This window comes from Wyeomyia smithii, chromosome 3, assembly GCF_029784165.1.
Source record: "Wyeomyia smithii strain HCP4-BCI-WySm-NY-G18 chromosome 3, ASM2978416v1, whole genome shotgun sequence".
Taxonomy (NCBI): Eukaryota; Metazoa; Arthropoda; class Insecta; order Diptera; family Culicidae; genus Wyeomyia; species Wyeomyia smithii.
In genome coordinates, this window is record NC_073696.1 from 30,784,778 (window position 1) to 30,796,697 (window position 11,920).

Here is an 11,920-nt window from a genome sequence, read left to right on the forward strand (position 1 = left end):
TAATCGAACAATAATCGAGGTCAATTATTCGATTATTCAATAATCGGAAAGTCGGTTAATCGATTAAAGATTAATCGAATATTTTTGAAGATAATCGATTAACTCGATTAATCAAGAAGTAATCGGACATCACTAATTGTATAATAACTCCTCGAAAACTATTCCACAGAAAACAAAACGCCGAAGCTTTTTCCCCAGCAAACAAAATCCCAGAATGTACCAATCACCAGAAAACTGCTACCCAGAAAGTACTAATCCCCAGAAAGTTATTATCCGGAATGCACCAATGCCCAGAAAATACCGTTTTCCAGAAAACTGTTATCCTAAAGCGAAGAAATGTGCATTTTTTATTTTTTTAACATGGAAAATCTGTTAAAACTATCTGAAATGTATAACGATTCTGTCATTTGAATCAACTAATTGTCAACTAATACATTTGTTCTTTCATGGAGTAAATAAGTAAGCGCTTGACACCAGGCCATAGTCATAAAATCAGAGAACTTTCAGTAATCGTTTTTGGCTGAAGGAACATCACAAGTCGAACACAAAAACACAGTAGCGAATTGATTTCTGAGGCTTCTTGACCAAAAATCTAAAATACCCCTTCTTATCTTAATTCGGTTAATTTAGTTCACATGGGGGGTAGCCCCCTGCAGAAATTACCTCTGTAGATGTTCGTTCGTTTTCCTGGGTTGACCACTAGTATATATTGACCGAGCGAAAGGTAATCCGGTTACAATTCCGGAGCTTGTTGAGTATACGTTTGGCGTGCACACCGGAAACTGTAGCGCCTTTGTAATCATGGCAACATGAATCCTTTCCTTCGAGAAGCCAACAAGAGATATCGGAAGTGTTTTCTTTTCTGTTTTAAAGCCATACTAGCCATGAAAGTCTTTCATAGAGAGATATGGTAGGACAGGCTGGTAGAGCATGGTATTAAATTGCTGTGTCGATATTCTCTTCTTGAACCTTGAAAATCGAAGACTGGGGCACGCAAACTCTCAACAGCTTGTACCGAATCCGCAGCAGGTTTCCAAGGTATAGAGTCTCTAGTCGATAGATCAATGTGGGTAAGGGGCAAATTAGATCCGTTACTTCGGGATAAGGATTGGCTCTGAAGACTGTGATGACTCGGGCTGCGAGGCTGCCGGGTCGCGGGTCTGCGCGTGCTCCCAGTTCGTGCAGGTGTCGCGCCGTGGACTTGCCGGCGCTTCTGCCTCAACACACTCCGGGGCATTCGGCCGTGTGGTGGTGTGGGCCGCCCGTTCATCCGCTCGCGCGGGCGTGCGGTGTGCTCGCTCGCCCGTCGCGCCCGAGTTCATACGCTTCTCGGCTTGAGCTGCAGTCATCGATAAACAGTCAATTCAGAACTGGCACGGCTGAGGGAATCCGACTATATAATTAAAACGAAGAGGTAAAATACCGATCGTTAATAGTGTTGTTTTGCAAAAACCTAAAGATTAATCTGTGGAAGCAAGGTTTCGCTACCGTTTTTAATTTAGCCTGTACCTAGCCACGTACCTCACGGTTCCTCTCAATAAATCCGGATCAAATGCCCCCTACTGTCCCAAAAACTATGATAAATTTGTGATCTATTTAAAAAGGTTCGATAAAATTCAGTTTAGATCTTGCGGAATGGCAGGTAAAAGAATTTTCATTTTTTCGGCTCTGGAGGGGTCAGGTACGCAAGTCTTAATTAAATAATTCAGAATGTTAACAATATAATAACTGAATACACTACCCAAGCAACAATTGAAACACAATAAAAAAATAAATTGTGATCATTTGTTGCACTAATGAAATTCCGAGGTTTTAAGAAACTTTTTTTGTTACTACGATTAAATTGTAAAGAAACAAGCAACAACTAAAGTTGCATCGCTGCTTCAAAAATCTTCACACCAACAACGTAATTCGCGAGGTTGGATTTGTTGTTGAAACGTGTGAACGGCTTTTGAAAACCTAACCTTCACTGAATAGATCTAGTGGGTGGAGCATATAGGTTGCCAACGTGATGCTTGCGAGATACGAAAAACCAACACACCAAAATACTTGTTCTGAAGCCATGTAACAGCAACTTTTGCTCAATCGTTCGCCTTATATTTGTTTTTGAGATGAGGTTATTTACTGCGTTGTAACTTTTGGGTACTTGGACTAGAAGTCGTCCAAAAAGTGTGGGTCTCTAAAACGAAATGTGATAAATTGCTTTGAATTTCATTATCACGCTGAGGTACTGATGAATTGAAGAAGCAAAATTAAAACTGGTAATGGCCATTAGCAAACGAGAAAAGTGAATAGAAATTGATAACTGGAGTTGAATCCTCAAATTTCTGGAAATAATCAAAGATAAATCGCTATACTGACAATCTCTTTCCATTCTGACCATTTGCCGTTTTACAATCTTACCACAACGCCATGAAGTTTCTATTGCGTCCTAGTTGCTGTTACGATGCATCTTCGTAGCTGAAGTTTTGCCATGCAGCATTTACCATGTTGTTATTGAACTCCACGCATTAGTTCATACACATTGCGGTTTCATTCTTGAAACTTGTGTTGAAACAACGAAAATGTTGCAATTGGCTCCACCTCCTGCGCTTTTTTTGTCATTGTATAAGAAACTGAGATGTAACTGCAACTTAATTTCGCGTAAGAATTTTTTGCTGTGATGCACAAAGTTCATAATCGAAACAAATTTTGCTGCTTGGGTAAGGTCGCTTTTTACGCGGTTTTTTTACGCGAGTTTTTTTTACGCGGATTCCGGAATTCACGCGGTTTTTTTTACGCGGATTCCGGAATTTACGCGGTATTTTTTTGCCCGGATTTTGGTTCCCCTTCACTCGGAATGCAAAATTGACGATGGTTTTTTTTACGCGGATTCCGGAATTTACGCGGTCTTTTTACGCGGATTCCGGAATTCACGCGGTTTTTTTTGCGCGGTTTTTTTTACGCGGCACGTATCCCCCGCGTAAAAAGCGACTTTAGTGTACTAATGTTTTTTTTTCTGGTTACGGTGATGCTGGAGAATAGTTTTCTGGGCATTTGTGCATTCTGGGAAACGGTTTTCTAGTAACTAGTACTTTCAGGGGTTTAGAATTCTGGTAACTAGTATATTCTGGGATTTGGTATTCTGGAGAATGGTTCATTCTGGGAAAAATCTTTTGACATTTTATTTTCTGGGGAATGGTTTTCTAGGAAAAGTCGGACAACCTATTGAAATTTGTGAGAGTGTGAATCAAACTCGGTAGTTTTTTATGCTCTCTTTCAGATGACAGTTCTCACAGGTGACAAAAAATTCTTACAGCTAACAAAAATAAATCGTTAACATCGCACTAATACAAACGCACCTGGAGAACTCTATAGTCCGAACTGTCTTGGTTATCGTTAAAACATATAGATTATCGTCCGTTTATGATTCCTATTTATCAGGGTTAACCACTTACGTGAGACGGGTTTGTAAGTTACGCCACGCCGAACATCAAGCTCTACTCCATCTGGTAGTGGAACTTTAAAAGTGAAGTTATGTATCACCTCCGAATGACCCTTGCGGCCACACAATTTACTTAGCGGAGGAATCTGTACGTCAAGCAAAAGAAAATGCAGGAAAATAGGTAGATCGAGAGAAAAGGCTCTTACAGCTTCACATTTCGTCTTTGGCAGTCAGAACATTAATTATCAATCTCGTGTTCAATTTAACATTCGATAGTCTATATAAGGTTTGATTTATAAAGGTTGATAGTCGAGATATCGCAAATCATAGATATATATGAAAATTTAATTATCCGGTGTATAAAATTGTAACAGCACATACTATTTAGGATTATCATTAATATCATTCACGCAGTCGGATCCAATCCCACGTTTGTTGCCACAGCCGAATTTCTAAAGGTAAACCCCACATTTCACATTCGTTTATAACTATTCTTAATTTTAAGTTATTATCTAACCAGGAATTTAATAATAAATCTAAATTACCGTACATCGGAGAGAATTTATTATAAAACGCGTGCTGCGGGCAACAGGGTTAGTAACGAAAGGCTGAAACCCAAAAGGCTGAAACTCGAAAGGCTGGAAAGTATGTATCATATACGAAAGGCTGAATGCACCAAAGGCTGAAACCCCAGAAGGCTGAATGAACGAAAGGCTGAAACATGAAAGGTTGAAACCCCAGAAGGCTGAAACATGAAGGGCTGAAACTTCTGTAACTTGAATCATAATCGTTGACAAATTCGGACACATGAATAGCAAATCTTCATGGGGTAACAGAGTTTAATGTTTGAGAATTAATTGGTTTGTGCAATGGAAAATCAATATGCTGCAGCATTTGAGTCTATATGCCCTTGACTGTTGTCCACGTTTCCTAGATGATTCAGGGCAAAACGTGTGTGCCGGCAACCTGCCGTCGGAAGCGCCGGCCACTGCGTGGGGGGGCAGCCCCCCGCAAGAAATCATCTTTGTTCGTTTTCCTAGGTCTACTGACTCGTAGGGGTGATCCCTTAGTTCAGTCCGAACGAGCGATAGCGAGTAAGGACAGCGTACACCTCAGACAATCGAGTCGGCCAAAGACCGCGCGAGCGTTTTTATTGAAATGAACTTTGTGAATATCCAGCCTTATGATTTTTCAGCTTACGCCTCATGTAGCTTTCTGCATTTCGTGATTTCAGCCTTTTGGATTTCAGCCTTTGGTGTTTCAGCCTTCTTAGTTTAAGCACATACATAAGACATACGTAGCACTCAGGAAGAAATCTTCCAAAAAAGTTGGTACAATATGAACTACTCGAAAGTACCAACCCCTGTAAAAAAACCTCTGTTTGAGTTGTTTTTGAAGGCAGTGTACCTGCGCAGCCCTGCATTTGTCTCGTTCCTACTCGAAAAATGCTGCATTGATTTTGTAAATGACTTTTCTACAGTTCCTTATGGGATTTTCTTTGGGGCTCGATAAGGCCGAGAAAAAGAAAATTCATTTTGTTCATTATTTATCGAGCAGTTTGACAGGGCGAGGTACGGAGTACTATGGGGCAACGTGTACCAGAAAAAAACGCCAGTGTTACGTATGTCTTATGTATGTGGTACCACCCTCTGAATAAAATCATTGTTTGGGTAGTTTATGAAGACTGTGTACCTGCGCAGCCCTGCATTTGTCTCGTTCTTACTCGAAAAATGCTGCATTGATATTGTATAAAGAACTTTTTGACAGTTTCTTATGGAATTTTTATTGAGGCTCGATAAAGCCGAAAAAAAGAAAATTCATTTTGTTCATTATTTGGCGAGCAATTGGACAGGACGAGGTATGAGTACTATCGTGATTTAAAACGCGAAGAACAACGATAGAAAAAAAATTTAAATCACGTTTCACTTAGAAAATGCAGATCTTTCAGATGTTATAAAAACTGATATAGCTAAACAACCCAATTCCGACATCCGCGTAAAAATAGACTAGTGTATTCTAGATAGCAATACAGTTCAATTGGTGGACCCCCTCTGGGTTTAGTTGAACCTTTTTGTCGGTCCATGGGAGAAGTAAAACGTAAATAAAAGCACGCTTTTGCTTTTGGAATTTGTAGTTTTCCGTACATTTTATCCGTTTTGTCTGCTATTTGATTTGTGACTTACATATTGGGAAAACCTCTTAGATTATAGTAATCTGTTACCGAGTTATTAATCTATAATTTAGTGAAATGGTTAAAGTGAAACGAAAAGCCCAGCCAGCGCCGGAAGCAGATGACAGTGGCTCCGATTACGACGTGGAACGTTCCTTCGTACCAAAAGTAACGAAGAAAACGGTGCAGGAGGAGTTTCCACTACCAAAACAGATACGCAAAAGTACCGCCAAACGTGGTTCGGGAAACCAGGAGAGCAGTAGCAGCAGCAGCGAAGAAAGTGACGACGATGGTGACACAAATTTACCTACCTTAACTAAGGCACAACTGGCGGAAATACTGCAAGCTGTTAAAAGCAACAAGCGGCTGGTGTTGAACATTTCCAACGTGGATTTTAAGACCGCAAAGGAAGAGATCGAAGAGCACTTCCGAAAGGCTGGCAGGGTGAAGAGTGTACGCGTTCCGAAGCGAAGAGCGTCCGGTTTTGCGTTTGTCGAAATGTTAGATGCAGAAGGATTTCAGGTAAGCTTTAAACATCTATGCGATCTATAACGATTTTTACGGAGTGTTTTGGTGTCTTTTAGAAAGCTTTTTTACTGGATGGTAGCTTCCTAGATGGACGACAAATACGGGTGCGTCTGTCGGAAAGTGGTAAAAAGAAATCACATCAGAAAATTTTACTGCTCGAGAAAAAGAACGCAGAGATTCGAAAGCTAAGAAAAAAGAATCGAACGAAACCGGAAGCTACGGAGGTAACACTGGTTCCGAAAGTTGAGCCTAAGGTGATAGAACGGGATCCTATTCTGGACAAGAAAAAACCCAAACCACACACGAAAAAGCAAATAAAGGCTCACAACAAACGGGTTTCCATGAAGGCTAAGTTTAGAAATTTGGCTCAAAAAGGAATAAAGGTATGAGAGAAACTTTTCGATGTTCAACTTATAGCCTAAGTTTTGGAGACGGTTTTCGAACTGATTAACTGATTCAACTGTTAATGGACAGTTATAGTTATTATATGTTTATTGAAAGTCAAGATCTATAAGTTCTTCTACCTTTCGGCAGTCGTAGCTGACACCAGCGAACCGTTCCATTTCTTCTCGCGAAACAGGTTCGATTGCTTCCAGGATAATCTCTTGGGTGGAATGCGCACTGTACTCGTGCTCAGTCTTGGTAATGTGGTCTGGAAATTGTTCTGAACAAAACCGACAAATGAAGGTTTCTGTTGAATTTTTCACCACAATAACATGCTCATCGCGGAACACTTGACTGCGTTTGGGTTCTTTACTAGGTCCTAAGCCTTCTGGAAAATGTTCACGGAGATGCTCTTTCAACGAAATTGATCTTACAAAAGTTTTTGGGCAATGTTCGCACCGAAAAGATTTTCCGACGGCTAAATGCAGTAGTTTATGCTGCTGGAAATTATACTGATGGTTGAATCGTCTGCTACAGTATGGACATTCGTACGGGCGCTCACCGGTGTGCGTTCGTAGATGCCGCTCGAGAGAAAGTTTGGTAGTAAACAGTTTCTCACAGTGGCTGCACTTGTAGCGCTGTTCCTTTTGCGTTCGATGCTTCAGGACGTGTGCCATGAATGTTCGCTTTCGTTCGTACTTTTTCCCACAGATATCACACGTGAAACCATCCTTTTGGTAATGACGGTGAATCCATCTAATATGCGAATATTGGCCGGCTTTTGTCGGAAATCGGAGCGGACATTGGGGGCATGTGAAGGGAAATAGATGAGATTGCAAATGCCGGTTCAGCGAAACTATCCCCTTCAGGATGATGGGATTGTTGTCGGTACTGCACTGGGTGCATTTGTACGGAACCAACGCCGCGTGGGATGTTAGATGTTCTTCGAGTACTTGTTCGGAAGCGAATGCCTGATTACACACGTAACAATTGTTGGGAATCATCTCCAGCATCGTTACGTTTTCATTTTTCTCTTTCTTTGCCGCTTTCTTATGTTTTACCAGTGTTGTCCAAGAAAAAACATAAGTTTTTTTGTCTGAAATTACTGCCTCAGAATGTTGTTTGTGTTGCTCAGTTTGCTTTTTAACGGCAATGGAATCATTCTGTGTTTGAAGTTCTACGTTGGGCTCTAACTTTTTTAAATCGTTATCGTTTGCAATGTCTGTCTCCCATATTTCTTCGTATTCCAACGCATCGGAACTGTCTAAAACATCTTCCTCTATCAAATCTTGAACATCATTAAACGCATCTTCAATTAAACAGTCTTTTTGGGCGTCTCTCGTGTTTTCATTACTCACTTCAGGAATTAAAATCCCAAGCTTTTCGATATCATCCTCTTTTAGAGTTTTAATCATCTGTTGATCAATCAGTGCGAGCTTCGAGTTTCGTAGAATACCATCGGCATAGCTTTCGGTGTGTTCTTCGGCTGGCTCCACATAGTTTTGGTAGTATTCATGCAGTTTATCCATCCTTACAATTGAGTGCAGCTTTTCTGCATTTATTTGAAATTCTCTCCTAACATTGAAGGCGAAGTCGACCTTTGTAATACAATTGGTACAAATTTTGCTTGGAAGATTAGCATTCGGTTCAATCCGGATTGTGCTAACGATTCGAATGATTTCCGCTAGATTCATGCCATGGATTTGGGCGCTTAGGGGGAATAAAGTTGCATGCTTACGGAAACACATTCGACAGAAAAGTTCTTTCAAATGTGCAATATCTGATGCTTCATCCTCATGCTGGATCTCAACGTCATCCGTCTCACAGATAGACGGAGCAGCTGAAAACAGGAAACTTGTCATTAAACAAGAAATTGATACTTAATTGAATTTTAAAAGTCTACCTCCATCAATCAGGGTGCCATCCGGTGCGTTCACTTCAGATGGTAAAAAATGTTCGCTACACACAGCTTTCCACCGGAAACTACGCTGGTCATTGATTCCCAGCGCGAAGCACCACTGCTTGCGAAGGATTTCGTCACTTGGAAAGGGATGAAAGCTGATTCCCGGTGGAGGCTCACTTTTGGCCTTGCTGTAAGGACAAATCGGAACACAACACAACGCCATATGTTCTCACTTTTTGCTGGGATTAAGCCTCTCCCTGCATCCAGAATTAAAATAAACTTTCACTGATTGCTCCGTAGAATATGCGAACCTCACAGGTAAGCTGAATCAAGCCAAATAACCACTCAGTCAACTGACACCAGAATGCATTCTGCAGAGATCAGCAGTCGAACAGGTGTAAATGAACACAGCTGAGGTGAACGGGATGAATTTTTCGAATGAATCAAGTAAACAAATTTGTTACACATCTAGGGATGTCCGATTTTTCCGAACTAAGCGATGCTTTCTTCGTAATCAATAGTCGATAACGATTGATGGACAGCAATGAGTCGATTAATCGACCTTTTCAGAGTCCACCTGGAGTTATCTGACATCTCTTTCTTGCATTGTAAAGCTCAGTATCGTTTCTCTACTCTAGCGTAGATTTGCACTCACCCAGTGGAATAAAGAAATTTGCTATTACAGGTCGGACTCGATTATAAACAGTCTCCGAAAAATTTTCACTATATATAATCGAATCCTATATATAATCGAATCAGAAAAAAAAATTTTTTTTTGTTTGTTTTGCATAAATATTTTGTTGTTTTTGAATAAATAAGTAGGATTTTTTGACTAACCCCCTTAAAGTCGCAAAAAACCTTTCTTACAAAAATATATGTATGTACAAAAATATATGTATTGATTTCAACTTCATAAAAATAAGTATTTGAAAAGAGTCAATCTCTATCGCCTCAACCTTAACATTGAAATAGTAATATTAGGGTCCATTCAAATTTGACGTGACATAAATATTGGACTTCCAGAAAACCCTCACCACTTTGTCTAGCATGTTTCCAATACTCAGCACACCAGGCATAAAAAATTTCCTCAACCCTCCTTGTGTTATGTAACATTTGAACGGACTTTTATGAATCAATAAGGTAGCGCTTATTTATAACATAACGCAAGAATAATAATTGTTGATCTCCTTCCCCTTTCGCCATGCTTTTTGTTTAAATTTTCCGTATGGGTTGCAAAACTTTGCCAACCCAGCACTCTCCGTTTCCTGAGCGTTACATAATTTGTAAACGTTCCCTCGCGATATTTTTGTTTTAGATCAGCTTGACTTTACTTGAAACAGTATGGCTCAAAAATCAACGTTTTGGGTCAAAAAATGTTGCATTACGTCATATTGGACTGAAGGGAACGTCCATCAATTACGTACCGTAAATAAAAACTATTTACGACCCCCTCTTTCCTCAAGGTAACGCTCTTTGTATAGATCTTCAAAAATTTTAGTATTGATTGCGACGTTTTGTCAGTTCTCTACCCCCCCCTAAGCGTTACGTATTTTTAGACGATCCCTATACGACATTGCTGCTTTAGGTAAGTTATATTTAAAATTGAAAAGAAAAAAAAAATTTATGATTCGATTATATACAATTTTGTATATAATCGAATCATATATAATCGAGTCAATATATAATCGAGTCTGTATATAATCGAGTCCGACCTGTATTGAAAATAGGCGAACCGCTGTGGGAAATGGAAAATTTCTTCCAACCATGCAAATATTGGTAATGTAGGAACTATAATTCTCAAGTGAATCATTCTTCAAGACTCAACTGATTTCGTTGTTGAAAATAAATCGATTAAACATATGAAAAATGAAAGCTGCACGTAGTTCTGGTGTAGTAGCTCAACTGTAACAAAGACATTAAGGGGTAATATCTACCAAAAAAAATTTTTTCTTGTCATATTTTTTTTTTGGCTTAAATCATGCTAAAACTATCCTAGAATCAAAATCTACACCGCCCAAGTACTGATCTAAACTCAAAATTCGTTTAAATCAATTTTTATCGAACAACTTTTATGCTCCAAAATAACAATTTTCAATTATTTTGGCGATGCTCGTTTTTCGAGGCTTCGTAAACTAGCAGAAGTTACCTCTGATCATTATCGTGTTTCAAATTTGAAGCATAGAGGTCGCTGCATCAAGTTTCGATCGTTATAGCGTCTCTACAGCACGTGTTTACTCACAATTTCCCTTTGTTACGTCGATCAGCCGTTCTCGTTGTGTACGTTCTTTGTTTGAGTTTTTCTATATCTTTTAACTATGAGTTATATTCAAAAGTACTCAAATATGAGTGACAAGTTTGAGTTTTGCGTGGGATTGGACGTGATCGTCAAAGTCGCTAAGCATCGCATGTCTGATATCGCGAAAAAGGCTAAGCGCAGCCTAACATCAGATAACAAAAAAAAAAGAAGAGGAAAATAAAGCTCAGGAAGGACAACTTTACGGCGCGGGGATAGCTGACTGAAGGTAAAAAATAATTAGGGGCTTTATTATTGCGATCCTCAAGATTTATAGCATATTGAAACTTTGAACACGTTTTTCTCAAAACCATGTTTTCAAAATCGGCGAGCAGTAGAACTGAAAAAGTTTACAACCGATTGACTTGAAATTTTAACTGTAGCTTCTTCATTAGATTATCTAGTGAAGTACACACGATTTTAACGAGTGATTGACAACAATAAAAGTTATAAACAATTAAAGTCGTTTTCTTTTGTCGAAAATGAATTTTTTTCTTCAAACAGTTGCCATTTTGCGAAGAAAAATTTTAAAAATATAATCATGTGTACTTCACTAGCGACACTTATGTAGATAATGAAAAAAAAATTGTTTTGGTTATAGGTGGCGTTGGGCAAAACTTCTCAAACTCGCCGCGGAAGCACTTTAAAAAAAGCGTTTCACGGCAATCGCTGCACAGGCGTCATTTTGTAAAAAATAATAGCAATATTTTTTTTTCTATTCTCCAAGAGTTACTTAATCCAATGATATATTATTTATATACCTTACATCTCAAATGTCCTTCCAAAAAAAAATCACGGAAAAAGCCTTGTGTTTTGAGCATTTGGTAGATATTACCCCTTAATAAGTTTTAGGGCAGTGATACATTAAAAATCGCTGGCAGTATGGAAACATCTAGAACGGTAAGTATTTAACAATGCTTTTTGAAGTCTCTCGCACCTAGGAAATAAGTATTAATTATAATAGTCGGTTTTCTCGGGTTTTTCATTGTTTTGTTTTCGGTGGTCTCACTGAAAAAAATCAATTGAAACCCGAGAAGATTAGATTTACGGTGATTCGAACCCGGAGAATATAATAGTTGGTAAACATTATTTTCATTGATCCGATATTTCAAGTTCGTAAAATCCACTTCGCCAGACTATAGTAATACAGTGATTATAGAAAAACGACATCAAAATAAAGTTATGAATGAATAAGCTGTCAAACACAGGTGAGAATGA

General features: G+C 39.0%; 2 protein-coding genes across 2 annotated transcripts; one reads left to right on the forward strand and one right to left on the reverse strand.

Annotated features, from left to right (window-relative positions):
• Nucleotides 1–5,480: 5,480 nt before the first annotated feature.
• Nucleotides 5,481–6,511, forward strand: LOC129726629 (uncharacterized). The gene is made up of 2 exons (XM_055683570.1): nucleotides 5,481–6,116; nucleotides 6,179–6,511. Exons 1-2 carry the CDS (start codon nucleotides 5,673–5,675, stop codon nucleotides 6,509–6,511), a joined length of 777 nt encoding a protein of 258 aa, XP_055539545.1. The 5' UTR covers nucleotides 5,481–5,672.
• Nucleotides 6,512–6,596: 85 nt separating this feature from the next.
• Nucleotides 6,597–8,791, reverse strand: LOC129726627 (zinc finger protein 449-like). The gene is made up of 2 exons (XM_055683567.1): nucleotides 8,410–8,791; nucleotides 6,597–8,346 (listed from the first exon to the last, which is right to left on the reverse strand). Exons 1-2 carry the CDS (start codon nucleotides 8,630–8,632, stop codon nucleotides 6,614–6,616), a joined length of 1,956 nt encoding a protein of 651 aa, XP_055539542.1. The 5' UTR covers nucleotides 8,633–8,791; the 3' UTR covers nucleotides 6,597–6,613.
• Nucleotides 8,792–11,920: the final 3,129 nt, after the last annotated feature.

Bases quoted from the DNA above. Each gene is read 5' to 3' on its own strand.
- LOC129726629 (XM_055683570.1), top strand. From the start codon at position 5,673: ATGGTTAAAGTGAAACGAAAAGCCCAGCCAGCGCCGGAAGCAGATGAC. The intron at 6,117-6,178 runs GTAAGCTTTAAA...GGTGTCTTTTAG, and splicing joins TAGATGCAGAAGGATTTCAG to AAAGCTTTTTTACTGGATGG.
- LOC129726627 (XM_055683567.1), bottom strand. From the start codon at position 8,632: ATGGCGTTGTGTTGTGTTCCGATTTGTCCTTACAGCAAGGCCAAAAGT. The intron at 8,347-8,409 runs GTAGACTTTTAA...TCCTGTTTTCAG, and splicing joins TGGCACCCTGATTGATGGAG to CTGCTCCGTCTATCTGTGAG.